The following is a 13,255-nucleotide window of genomic DNA, read 5'->3' as shown; positions in this document are numbered from 1 at the left end:
CTTTGATTTAATTTCACTGAAAACTGACTGTTCTGATCATAATTGTAACAAGACTATTACTGATAATTTTGCATATTTCTGTGGCTTATTGAGCATCTAAATTTAGTAACATTTGCAATGACACAAGAAGCAAATGGGTCCATCTGCTCTCTGCTCCTTCCCCTTTATCCTAGCAACACCCTGCCTGGGAAGGGAGATGTGTGGGGAACTACTGCACTAAGGCCTGGGAAAAGGGAGGGTGGACTCCACTGTGGCTGCCTCCCCAAGCCTGGGAGTGGGGTTAGAACCTGGGAGCTGCAAAAGAAAGGTGTGGTGAATCCCTGCATGGAGGGGGAGGAAAAGCCTGAGGGATAGGCACATGTGGGACTGAGAGATGCAGGACTCAGGCAAGGCTCGATGGGATTAAGCAAAGTTGGTTTGGAGTTGCATAATTAATGGTTGAGTGACAGGCAGATCTGGGGTTTGCTGGGAAGGCCGATATGGGTGTTTAGGAGGTACATAATAACTTGCTGGGCTGGGGCACAGGCATATGAGGGCTGGTGGAGCACAGAACTATTAGGGGGGAAGTTGGAAGCTTCCTGCTGGTAGTCAGCCAATGAGAGCTGCTGCAGTGAACACCAAAATCACCATACCCTAATGCAAGGGACTGCAACCCCTGACACACCTGTCAAGAGTAACATGCAAGCTAATTTTCATCAGTATGCAAGGCAGGAGCTCAGCCCTAGCCAGCCTCTGGATTAACAACAGGCGAGATAATCCTACCAACCACGACCTAAATGGTAAAGCTCTGCATCTTAATTTGTTTATTAATAAAGCTGGTGTGAGTAGGACTATTAGTGACTTTAAAAAGTATCGTTGGCGTTCGGACTGTACATAGAGGTCAAAAGGTCAAATTCTGGCACTCTGCCTCAGAAAAGTTGCTGACCTCTGCCCTAATGGTTTGGGTCAGCTGATAATGCTGTCACATGCATATGTGAAAAATATGCAGGGAAAGTTGTCAATATATACAAAACTTTGCAAGCAAAAATACTTGGAACAAATCTCCCTTTGACTTACTGGCTGTCCAAAAGGACCCAGGGATCTGACCATCACTCCATGCGAGATCTGGTGGGCTGGGCTTCGGGAGATACAAACTGCATTTTTTACAAACAAGTAGCAAGGGCCACTGGTGAGTACACCTGCCCCAATGTTGCTGCAGGCACTGTGACTTCTTCTGGTAGACAGGCCTCAATATCAATGCAAAAATATTAGTTATACTTATTCACTCTTGTAATAATAAGTAGTTATAAGCTTGTTTGCACCTATATCCATGAGTATCAAGATATATGCTACAGCCCAGGTGCTGTAGAATACAACAAAACCTGTGTATATTTTAGTTAATGATGTCAGAAAATGTTCAAGCTGGTTAAAGAAATCTGAGGAGGTTTTTGCTTTCTGTCTCCCAAGAACAAGCAAATGTAAGGAGGATAACCTCTCCTGGGCCATAAAACCATGTTGATTACGCCCAAAGCATCTTTTACAAACTCAAAAAGCTGCATTTTAAACTTTCCCTTGCTTTAGCTTTTACACTATTTTTCTGTGCTTGTTTAAAGATGTGTTGTTTATTTAAATTTGTACTCTTTAAAAAATATCTAATAGAAGTTTAAGGGCTACAACAAACAAATTGTAACCCTAAGTGTGGGTCAAGAAGCAGACAAATCAAGAGTCTCTTTTTAGCCCAACACACAGCTGTCTTTGTATGAGACCAGTGAGGCACAAATGTAATCCTCATTTCAACAAACAAGCCATTTAAAACATTCTTTTTTAAAAAGCTGATCATGTGCAAATCACATAAAGATGTCCTTTGGGCAGGATACCTCAAAAAGGAATGTATTATTTATCACACCAATAAATCTAGGTGTTAAAGTGAACTACACTGCCTTCTGTCTGTTTGCCCCTCTCTCTCTCTCTCTCGCTCCCTCTCTCTCTCTCACACACACACACTTCTTTGAAATGCCAGTAAAACATGCGAGCTGCAAAGGTTTCAAACTCTTTGTTTCTTAAATGTTGAAATGGCAAATACCTTTCTGAAATGTGCACTTGCAAATATGTCAGCTAGATGCAAAGATCCTAATATAATTTCCTAACATCACTGCTATGAAAGGGCAAGATGCTTAATGTACCAACATTGAATCTACTGAGCTTGCTAAACTTATTACTAATATAATAAACCATTTAGGGATAGAATATTTATATTACTAGAGAATTAATTAGTGGTGCTGCTCAAGCATTTCTCTCATCCAAATCAAGAAGACAAGAATCATCTTCCCAAAAATTCCCACATAGAATCAACAATTTCTAATGACTATTGAAGCTAAAAACTCTTCTTAGGAACAACTTAATTTTTAAAAGATTGTTTTGAATTGAAAACTAAAAAAATTTCCATCTAGGAAAGGGGTGTTTAGTCTTTTTTGAAAACAAAATTTCATTTCCTGTAGAAGTTTAGTGAAACTAAAGGAATATCTCAGAAATGTATTGAATAAAAAGGGCGAGTTAAAATTCTAAAGATGTTCCAAGAACCTTCTGCCACAGAGGTTAAGAGAAAGTAATAATTAAAGAAGAATTTAGTGCATATGTGCATTGACGAACTATGTAATCATAAGATGAAAAGGCTCTTAAACACAACCTATGATGATACTGAGCCACTGAAAGGATGACACCAACCAACTTGAATTTTAAAAAGCCTGAAAGAGGTGTGTTTTCCTGTAACTTCCTGTAATTAGGAAGGAGAACACTATAAAAATCCACAAGTGAGCCCCCCTCACAGGCACACTCCCTGCTACTCTGCTCAAAAACACAAATCACTCCTCAGCTTACCCTGCCCATCCCTATGAGCAAACTACTTCAGAGTTAAGAAAAACAGAGAAGGCTCAGGAAGAAACCAATCCAAGGAAAACTCTCCAAGACTTCCACATGAATTAGATAGAAGAAGTTAACTAAGTCCACTTCTATACATATACAGCTTCCGTGATGCAGCTATACCAGTAGATCTGAGTCACTGAAGTGCGTCTGGCGAAGACACTCCGTGTTGACGGGCAACAGTTCTCCCATCAGTAAAATAAAAGCATCTCCGCAACATCACTTACATCAGTGTCACTTCTGTAACTTGGGGAGGAGGTTTCTGATGTGCCTCCACTAGTGCTATCCCTGTTACTGTACTAGCTCAGTAAGAGCTAACATGAGCATGTTTACTCAGACAGAGGAATCTAACCATGAGCTCATAGTGTAGACATAGTCTACAACAGTGGAAGTCACATCCCTGGCTTGAGGGTAAGAAACAATTGGTAAGGGCTAGCCCGCCATTCTTGTTTCTTTCCATTAAATATTTTTACTAATTTTTTTAAAAATAAAATTACTTGATATCCAACATTTTAAATGTCCTCTCTATTCGATCGTGCTCGTAGCTACTGCAGGCCATAATGTGTGAAGAACAGCGTTTCTTCTTCTCATTGTCTCCCAAGTATAGCTCTGGTTCCAAGAGTTATAAACAAACATTCTGTGTGGAACAAAAAAATTTCATCTCTGTCACAAGAAAGCAAACTCTAATGAAAAGTATTAACACTCAGGATGCTGGAACTTTCCAGAATATCAGTTAAGTGAAGGCTTAGGAGGGCATTTATGTACTCAAAATATTTTTGTTTCCCTTCAGGAAATTGTATATAAGAGGAGCTTGTATATGTGAGCTCATTACTGCACAATTTCATCACATAGTGTTTGCACTCATAGGAAATTAAAATGTATATTTATAAATCTAAATGCTTCCATTTGACCCAAGTAACTGAGAGGGCTCTGTTTTCTCGCTCTCTCTTTTTATGCCTTTTCATAGGCATGTTGCTACCAGGGAAAGTAGTGCCACAGTGTTAAACCATCAGATGATTTATAAAGTTCTACACATAGGGCTTGAAAATACCTTCCATGAGGCAGCTAGTTCCTGCAGTGCTGCCTGCCTTATCAGTGTATGTTTTTAATGTTTCTCATGCAGCTAATGCTTTTTAGCCTAAAGGGCCTCTTTGCACTTTTTTTAGGCTTTTGTTTTGATCCCACAGTCCTATCTCAGACGTAATTCCTGGTGAATTGAACAAGTGTTAAGGACTTGTGTTTAGGTGCAGCTTTCTTCACTCAGTATATGTATATATTAATGATCACTTTATGTACATTAATATCTTCTGTAATGTATTTCTTTCAGACACCATTGTTCTCATCGCTTCAATAGCAGTTGTTTCTGCAAAAACTCAGGGTAACATTTTTGCAACATCAGCACTGAGAAGTCTTCGTTTCCTACAGATCCTTCGTATGGTGCGCATGGACCGAAGAGGAGGCACTTGGAAATTATTAGGTTCAGTAGTTTATGCACATAGCAAGGTAATCGTCACAGCCATTCATTTCCTGTAATTCTTCAACGTATTCAACAAAACTTTATGAACCTGTGAATGAACATCACCCGTATGTTTATAAGATTCCAGGGAATACCTAAAAATTCCTAAAGTAATGTTATACGTTATCAAAAAATACATCTTTTCACATTCATTCACTTTTTTAAAAATATACTAAAAATATTGCCCTCCAATTCACCATCAGTCATTTGCTGGTGAGTGTCAAACTGAACTGGGAAATCAGGTCCATTGCTTAGGCTGTCCAGAGGACAATGTTTCATGAAAGTTTTTGAGATTTCAGAATTTTGTTTTTGTTCCGCATTGGAAGCCTTTCAAAACTTTGGCAGAAAAAAAGAAAAAAGAGAGAATGAGATTGAGAGAGAGAGAAAATAGAATAGAATACCCCAGTTGTATATTTGAGTCTAAAATACAGAACACTACCATATAAGGTAAAAGAAAATCTCTAGCAGCTGCAATAGCATTAAAGCATATAACCTCTGGGGGTGGGGGGTGGCAATCACTAGACAGTGGCTAGGATACTTGTAGAAAAAAAAAAAAAAGCCATACAATGTGACCAGCTAGCAGAAGGCAGGGGTGAGTGCACACCTTAGCCATATCATTGCATATATCCTTCAGCATGGCTACTTTTCTTGTTTATAGCTTTGAGGTCCATGGCATGGAGTATGGTTAATGACCATGAAGCGCAGGCGAAGTTATGGGCGGGCCCTAGGATTCAGGACGTGCTCATGCTGGGTGCAGGGGCTTTCTTCCTTCTGCCTGATGCTCCAGCCGGGTCTCTGGAGTAGCACTGCTGCACTCGCCCAGTGTTTCTGCCACACACTAGAGACGGGCTTATACGCTCCCGAGCTTGCTCCCCAGCAGGAGCAATCCCTACACCCCTCCTCTGCTGAGCACGCTGGACAGGGAGATCGGGCCAAGAACCCTAGCCTTACACAGAACAGTGGGCAAGCAGAGCAGGACAAGCCATGTAGCCAGACCCTACTTCCTTCTGGACCTGACCCCTCTCCCCAGTGGGAGCACTGGACAAGCTGAGTGGGGCAAGTCTCAGCGCCCTGACCCTACATACCACCCAGAGCTCTGGGCAAGGCACTGGGACAAGCTCCATATCCCAGCCCCACACAGACCACAGGGTGAGCGGAGTGGGACAAGCCCCTGTGCTCTGACCCCACATCTTGCTCAGAGCACCAGAAGGGCAGGACAGGGAAAGCCCCAGAGCTCAGACCTCGCTCAGAGGAGGTGGGGTGGCAGAACAGGACAAGCCCCCATACCCTAAGTATTGGGAGCATCTGCTGGGTGGAGCAGAGCAATTTCCTGATTACCCCTCCCAATCAGGAGCACCCCGGCGCAGAGGGGCAAGCCCTGAGAACTGGCTGAGGAGTGCAGGAATGCAAATCTTTACAGGGCTCATGGCCAGTGTGTCTGTTTTTCTCTCCCGCAAGCCTAGATGGAGGTGGGGAGAGATGGCCCCTCACCGCCTAGCCCCCTATCATTGCCCACCCACCTGCCCAATTCTGGGGTCTGCCCACTTATCACTTCCTGGCTACACCACTCCCAGGAAGCCAGTTTGATGGAATCACAGGCATGAGCTGTTCAGAAAGAGATAAGTATATAAACAGAAGACCCCTTGGGATGTTCCCCAGTGTGCTGATCACATCACTGACACCCACCTTCTTGCTCTCTGGGACTCTCCCACCCATCTGTCCTGCTGAATGAACCCTCAGAAGGAATCAAAACCTCAAACAGATTTGTGTCTCTCTGGCTACATCTACACGTGAAGCCAACATCGAAATAGCTTATTTCGATGTAGCAACATCGAAATAGGCTATTTCGATGAATAACGTCTACACGTCCTCCAGGGCTGGCAACATCGATGTTCAACTTCGACGTTGCGCGGCACCACATCGAAATAGGCGCTGCGAGGGTACGTCTACACGCCAAAGTAGCACACATCGAAATAAGGGTGCCAGGCACAGCTGCAGACAGAGTCACAGGGCGGACTCAACAGCAAGCCGCTCCCTTAAAGGGCCCCTCCCAGACACAGTTGCACTAAACAACACAAGATACACAGAGCCGACAACTGGTTGCAGACCCTGTGCCTGCAGCATGGATCCCCAGCTGCCGCAGCAGCAGCCAAAAGCTCTGGGCTAAGGGCTGCTGCCCACGGTGACCATAGAGCCCCGCAGGGGCTGGAGAGAGAGCATCTCTCAACCCCCCAGCTGATGGCCGCCATGGAGGACCCGGCAATTTCGACGTTGCGGGACGCGGATCGTCTACACGGTCCCTACTTCGACGTTGAACGTCGAAGTAGGGCGCTATTCTGATCCCCTCTTGAGGTTAGCGACTTCGACGTCTCGCCGCCTAACGTCGAAGTTAACTTCGAAATAGCGCCCGACGTGTGTAGCCGTGACGGGCGCTATTTCGAAGTTAGTGCCGCTACTTCGAAGTAGTGTGCACGTGTAGACACAGCTTCTGTGTGTAAAAGATTTGCACAGGGAGGACTCGTGAGGTAAGCCCCCTCTATCAATGAAAGGGAGCCATGCACTGTGGTAGCCCTCCCTAGCTAATAGCCATTTACACTTGGTTTGATTATAAACAAGAGTTTTTATTAAGTAAAACAGCTGGATTTAAGGGGTGATAGATAATGAAAGGCAGCTCAAAGTGACTTAGCAAGTCAAATAAAAGAGAAAACACACAGCTAATTCCATTCCCCTCAAAATCTAGTTACTTGTGAGATCTTACCTTAAACCATGCCTTTTACATTGGGTGAAATCTCCAGGTCAGAAATGATCTTATTTTGACTAGGGCGTCTGGTAGAGTTCTCTGTTTTCCTTAGGTGTGTCAGGCAATTTCCAAGGCAGGCTCAAGACAAAGATGGAGCAGGCTGGAGATGAAAGATGGAGGAACCAGAGCTCCCCATTATTCCTTTCCTCTGCAGTGGGAATTCCATTGTTTTCTTTGGGCTTGTCTGCACTTGCCCCCAGCTTCGAAGGGAGCATGTTACAGGGCAACGGGAGATGACTAATGAAGTGCTGGGGTGAATATGCAGCACTCCATTAGGCTAATTCTCCCTCGTGGCAACTTTGAAGCGTCAAACTTCCAAGTGCCACCGTGCGTGTAGCCACGGGCACTTTGAAGTAGCACAGGCCCTTTGAAGTGCCCGTGGGTACACGCATGCTGGCACTTGGAAGTATGATGCTTTGAAGGTGCTGCAGGGGAGAATTAGCCTAACGAAGAGCTGTGTATTCACTGCAGCACTTTATTAGTAATCTCCAGTCACCCTGATTAACATGCCCCCTTCGAAGTTGGGGGCAGTGTAGCTCCAGCCTTTGTGTAACAATATACTCCAAGATGGAGCCTGTCACATGTGCAGGTCACCTGTCCAAGTCGTTTTTAAGCCATCAGCCGTGGCTTGTCTGCTGGATTGCGTGTTCCCAGACTAGTTCCTCAGATGTGGATTGACCCATGAAGTGACTAAGTACTGCTATCCCCTCACAAGCCACACTCTCCCAGTTGGGTAGGCACATCTCTTACTGTGATCTTCACGGAGACCAATCTTTGGCATGCAAATACGCAGACAGTACTTATAACTTCAACTACAAAAATTAGACATGCACAAAAATAAGATTTACAGATCTAGCGGGTTATAACATTAAAAGTGATAGGTCACAAGTTGCCTTTTGTTCAAAGCAGGACCTTCAGCCTTGAGTTGACGCATCCCAGAGAACTGCTCTAACCACAAGTCTGGCTGTTCTGTGTTAGCAATCTCTTTCTCCCTCCCAGGTATAAGAAACCTTATGAATTAGCATTTTCCAATGGGCTCAGGGAAAAAAAATTGTTGAAAATTTCCAACCGGTTTACCCGTTGTTTAGAAACAATGTGTGTGAACAGAGAAGCATTTGATCTATAACTGCTAAAATGCCAGAAGGATGTAGACTCATTCATTATTTCTTTCTTCTAATGCCACTCCACTGTTTCATCTTTTTAATACCATTGATCTTTATTTTCTTTTATCTAGGAATTAATCACAGCCTGGTACATAGGATTTTTAGTTCTCATCTTCTCTTCTTTCCTTGTCTATCTGGTGGAAAAAGATGCAAATAACCAGTTTTCTACATATGCAGATGCTCTCTGGTGGGGCACGGTGAGTATAGAAAACTCATTTGAACTGTTTAATGAATACTGTTGAATATTTTTGTTACACAAGTGCACATATGAAAGTTTATAGTGGTCTTGAGTTTTCCAGTGCTTGTGCCCTGCATAGGAATGTACAGGTTTCATCTCCAAAAACTGGCATTCTCTTGTCCAGCAGGATGAGGGATGCTCCTAGACCAGAGAGCTGGGGCAGGAGAGCATCCAAGCTGGCCTCCCAGCAGCCCTGCTCAGAGCCATGTCTGGGCAACTGGCATCTGCCACCATGGAGCCAGGGTCAGGGTGCTGGTGTCCCTCCTGCTCAAAGCCAAGCCCGGGGCGCCTGCTGTGGCAGGCCAACGGGGGCAGCCAGGGACCAGGGGGGCATTCACTTCTCCTGGTCTGGCAAAATCCCTCATCCGATACCACTGAGGGCCTGAGGGTGCCAGCCAACAGAGGTGCAACCTGTACTGCTATGAAAAAGTATGTGCCACTACACCCTTCTGGTTTGATAGCATTTTATACTCTCTTTACCAGAGGTGACTGGTTGGCAGAGAATCTGGGAGGGTCACCAGCTGTATGACCCCACCCGCCGGATTAACCACTTCTGCCCAGGTCCCACCTGTCTCTGCACTGTTCCACCCTCTCCCACCCCTACTCAGCCTCTGCCCCACCTCTTCCATGCCATTGCTCCTTCCCCACCCTGCCTCTTTCCCCAAACTGAGGCAGCCCAGGTGACTAGAAAGGCTAGTGCCGGTAGCAGCCGTCCATTTCCCCAGTTGCTTGCCAGCTGTGGTAGGGAAAGGAAAACAAGTTGGCCCTCATTGCTTTGCTCCCGTAGCCACTGTGTTGCTCTGCTCCTTCCTGGGAATGGGTGGAGGAAGGGGGCATGATGTGTGGGAGTAATGACCCAGCTTCTGGTATGCTCCATGATCAGAGGGCTAGAAAGCTAACTTCCCCGTGTCAGGTCTTGTGTTGATAAGTGCTCAGTCAAACCCAAGACTTCCACCTCCATTCAGATGTATTCAAAATCTGATTGGCTGGGGGAAGCATTTTGAGCAATTAGCAAAATCAGTAATCATTCTGTCAATGGAGGGCATCCCTCATCTTTTTTCAAAATGGTCCATAATGTCGAGGTCTTACCAGCCTCAAAACTGCTCTTGTCTTCCTATATTCCCACGCAACATTGTGACATTCCTTTATTTTAAAATCCTTATCAGGCCAAGAGGCCATTCCTTTGGGAGGTAGACCCCATCACGGGCATGTTAACATTACAGCCAGTCACTGTCCCAGAAGCTAGCCTTGACAAAGCCACTTGAATATTTCAGCTACTGTAGTGTGGGGATGCATCCTTTCTACTTAACCTATCTTCCTCTAATAGTAACAGAGAGTAAGCCGTGCTAGTCTATACACTATCAAAACAAAAAGCAGTCAAGTAGCACTTTAAAGACTAGCAAAATAGTTTATTAGGTGAGCTTTCGTGGGACAGACCCACTTCTTCAGACCATATCCAGACCAGAACAGACTCAATATTTAAGACACAGAGAACCAAAAACAGTAAGCAAGGAGGACAAATCAGAAAAAGATAATCAAGGTGAGCAAATCAGAGAGTGGAGGGGTCGGGGGGAAGGTCAAGAATTAGATTGAGCCAAGTATGCAGACGAGCCCCTATAGTGACTCAGAAAGTTCCCATCACGATTTAAACCATGTGTTAATGTGCCGAATTTGAATATAAATGTCAGCTCGTCCACTTCTCTTTCTAAAACGGAGCGATAATTTCTCTTCAGTAACACACATACCTTTAGGTCATTGACAAAATGCCCCATTCCATTAAAATGTTGACTAACTGGTTTGTGGATCTGGAGTGTTTTGATGTCTGTTTTGTGCCCGTTGACCCTTTGTCTAAGGGAGTTAGAAGTCTGTCCAATATACAAAGCATCTGGGCATTGTTGGCACATGATGGCATATATGATGTTAGTAGAGGAGCATGAGAAAGTGCCCGTGATTCTGTGAGTAACCTGGTTAGGTCCAGTGATGGTATTTCCAGAGAGCAATGGAAACAGTCAAGGAGATGTTTACTATTTATGCATCCTGAACACCTTACATCCCATGTACTAAAGAAACTATTTCACTACCTCTGCTGAGTGATCACCGCTGCATTGAGCTGCACTGCTTTGACCACCTTTCAGAAGAGTGGCTTTTGCAAGGTTTGCAGGCATTTTCTTTGAAAATTGGTTTCTGTCAGACAATTGTCTAAGCCTGGACTTGGCTATATTTAGAACATTAAGTAATATAGTTCTTTTTGGCCACGTTTTCCACTAATCACAGGCTCCAGAATCCTTGGTGTTTATCCTATTGTTGTCCATCTTTCCTTTTAAAAATCAGTTTGCTCTCTTCCAGATGTGAGACACGTGGTGTTCCATTTGGAATTCCTAAACCCCTCTGTCCAATTTATTTTTTCAGAGGGTGAAATTTACTCTTCCTGCCTAAAGCTCTATGCAGAAGAAGTGCAGGGAGACAAAATCCTCCCACCAGCACAGTACCAGAGTGCAGAGCTGCTACACAGTCTCTCTCACACTTCTTCATCATGGGTTTTATTCCAGGCTCTGGGTAGGAATAGCACAACCCTTTTGTGCTGGTTTCCTTCAGTACTTCAGTACTGTAATGTGTACCTGTGCACCTTCCTCTCGCCATAGATCCAAGGTAACCTTTTGTGCCAGGGTATGGAGAGCTGGTATGGAGGCCATTTCTTTGGCACAGTGGAAACACGTCCCTTACAGATCTTGATATGGAGGTTCCGTGGCAAGATATTCTGCATTGGAATGAACTCTTTCTAGAACGAACGACATATCTCTGCTGGAAATGATTTCTATGATCTGTTCTCTCTGGTGTCTGTTATTGAACAGTCTTTTCCTGACAGCATGCCCAACAGCGCAAGCCTGTTTCTCATACTCCATATTTTAAATGCTGCAATCTTTTGGCTTGTTCTGCCTTTCAGACATCTGCCTAAATTGTGTTTGATAGTGGGGCAACATCTGGCACACATGCTGTAGTCAGAGGTGGGATAAATGTAGTGAGTGGTGGTAGTATCCCATTTACACAGGTACAGACTTCCAACACATACTGATCACTGTCATAATCTGTACTTGTGCTACATGACAATAACCCCTCCCTCTCCAGCTTTTTCTGAAGCATATATTCTGTCTCTGATTACGCTTTCACATAAAGGCGGGGAGTTGTGAACAGCTTTGCACAAATGCCATCCTTCTTGGCTTATACATGTACATCTGAGCTGATACACCTGGTGATTTGAGCTACTTCTTTCCTCAGTATAATAACAGGGATCTCTCACTCCACGTTGAGTGCCACAGCTATACGCAGGCTGCTGCTATGAGTCTCAGAGAGCAACACACGTTTTTTACTGTAATTTTGGCTTTCCGTATGCAAATTTGGGACATCCTGGCCAGGTCTACACTAAAAAATGAGGTTGCCCAAGCTGCACTGAAAAATCCATACTCTTGAGGGCTGCAGTTAAGCCAACGTTCCCCTTGGTGTTTCGAGTGTAGAAGAGGGGCCAGCAACACACGTGTCAAGAGTGGCATCTGAGCCAATTTTTACTTGCCCCTCCGCCCCTCATGCAGAGAGGAGCATAGAGATCCGCAGGCACCACTCGGTACCTGAAGGTGCACACCATGGTGAGCAGAGCTGCCATAGGAACGTGGGGATGTGCGAGCAGGATGGAGGAGGGGCGGGGTGGGCTGGGCTGGGCTGCAAGGGGGGTTGGCACAGAGCTGCTGGGAGCAGAGGGCTGGGCCCTTCAGACCAAAGGTGGGGTGGAGGCAGAGCTGCTCCCCATGCTTCTAGTGCCTCCCCCCAGCCTCCAGGAAAGGGGACTGACTTCTCTGACCCCATCTGTCCCCCCTCCAACTCCCAGGGACATAGACTGAGCCCCTCTAATCCCTCCTTGCCATCTGCCCTGGGGCAGGGATTTTTTAGTTCATCTGCCCCTGCCTCTGTCCCGTGTCTGGGACCGAGCCTTCTTGCTTTCCTTCCACCCTGTCTTGCTACCTTGCCAACTGCTGCCACCATCCTTTGGGCAGGCAGTTAATTGCAGTGAGGTGTTTGGAGGTCCTGTTTCCCCAGAGCTGCCCAGTTCTTCCCCCCAATCTAATTTGCCCCCCCACCAGCATATGCCAGCCCCCTTCTGCACACCAGGGTTCTCCCTCCTGCCACCAGCCACAGCTAAATGGTAAAACTCTGCATCTTAATTTATTCATGAATGACACTGTACAAAGTAGGACCATTAGTGACTTTAAAAAGTATCACTGTAGTCAGACCAAACAGGGAGGTCAAAAGATCAAATTTCAGCACTCCACCTCGGAAAGGTTGCTGACCCCTGGCCTAGGTCAGCCTAACTACTGCCTCTCACACAGATGGATTAACTGCAGTGATGGAAAAATCCCGCCTGTTGCGGTAAGTGAACATCTACATGAAAGTGCTACAGCAGCATGGCTGCAGCTCTACAGCCATGCTGCGGCCGTGTTTCTAGTGAACAGAAACCTTTGGTAATTTTTTTTTATACAGCCTTGTTGCAATATAGTTTCTGGTGCTTCTTTTCCCCCTGTGTGATTTGGAGTTTTTATGCTGCATCAGAGGCACAGCTTTAATGGTTCAAATGTGTTCGTAGAAAATAC

At 45.1% G+C, this 13,255-nt stretch overlaps 1 protein-coding gene across 1 annotated transcript in view; it reads left to right on the top strand.

Annotated features, from left to right (window-relative positions):
- The window catches only part of KCNQ5 (potassium voltage-gated channel subfamily Q member 5), a 459,915-nt gene that overhangs the window by 389,052 nt on the left and 57,608 nt on the right, over positions 1-13,255 (top strand). The window contains exons 4-5 of the mRNA XM_074988875.1: positions 4,226-4,401; positions 8,449-8,574. Of these exons, the coding sequence (XP_074844976.1) occupies positions 4,226-4,401; positions 8,449-8,574 (302 nt within the window). The remainder of the gene's footprint in view (positions 1-4,225; positions 4,402-8,448; positions 8,575-13,255) is intronic.

Source organism: Carettochelys insculpta, chromosome 3, assembly GCF_033958435.1.
Source record: "Carettochelys insculpta isolate YL-2023 chromosome 3, ASM3395843v1, whole genome shotgun sequence".
Taxonomy (NCBI): Eukaryota; Metazoa; Chordata; order Testudines; family Carettochelyidae; genus Carettochelys; species Carettochelys insculpta.
This window is presented reverse-complemented; position numbering and strand designations above follow the sequence as displayed.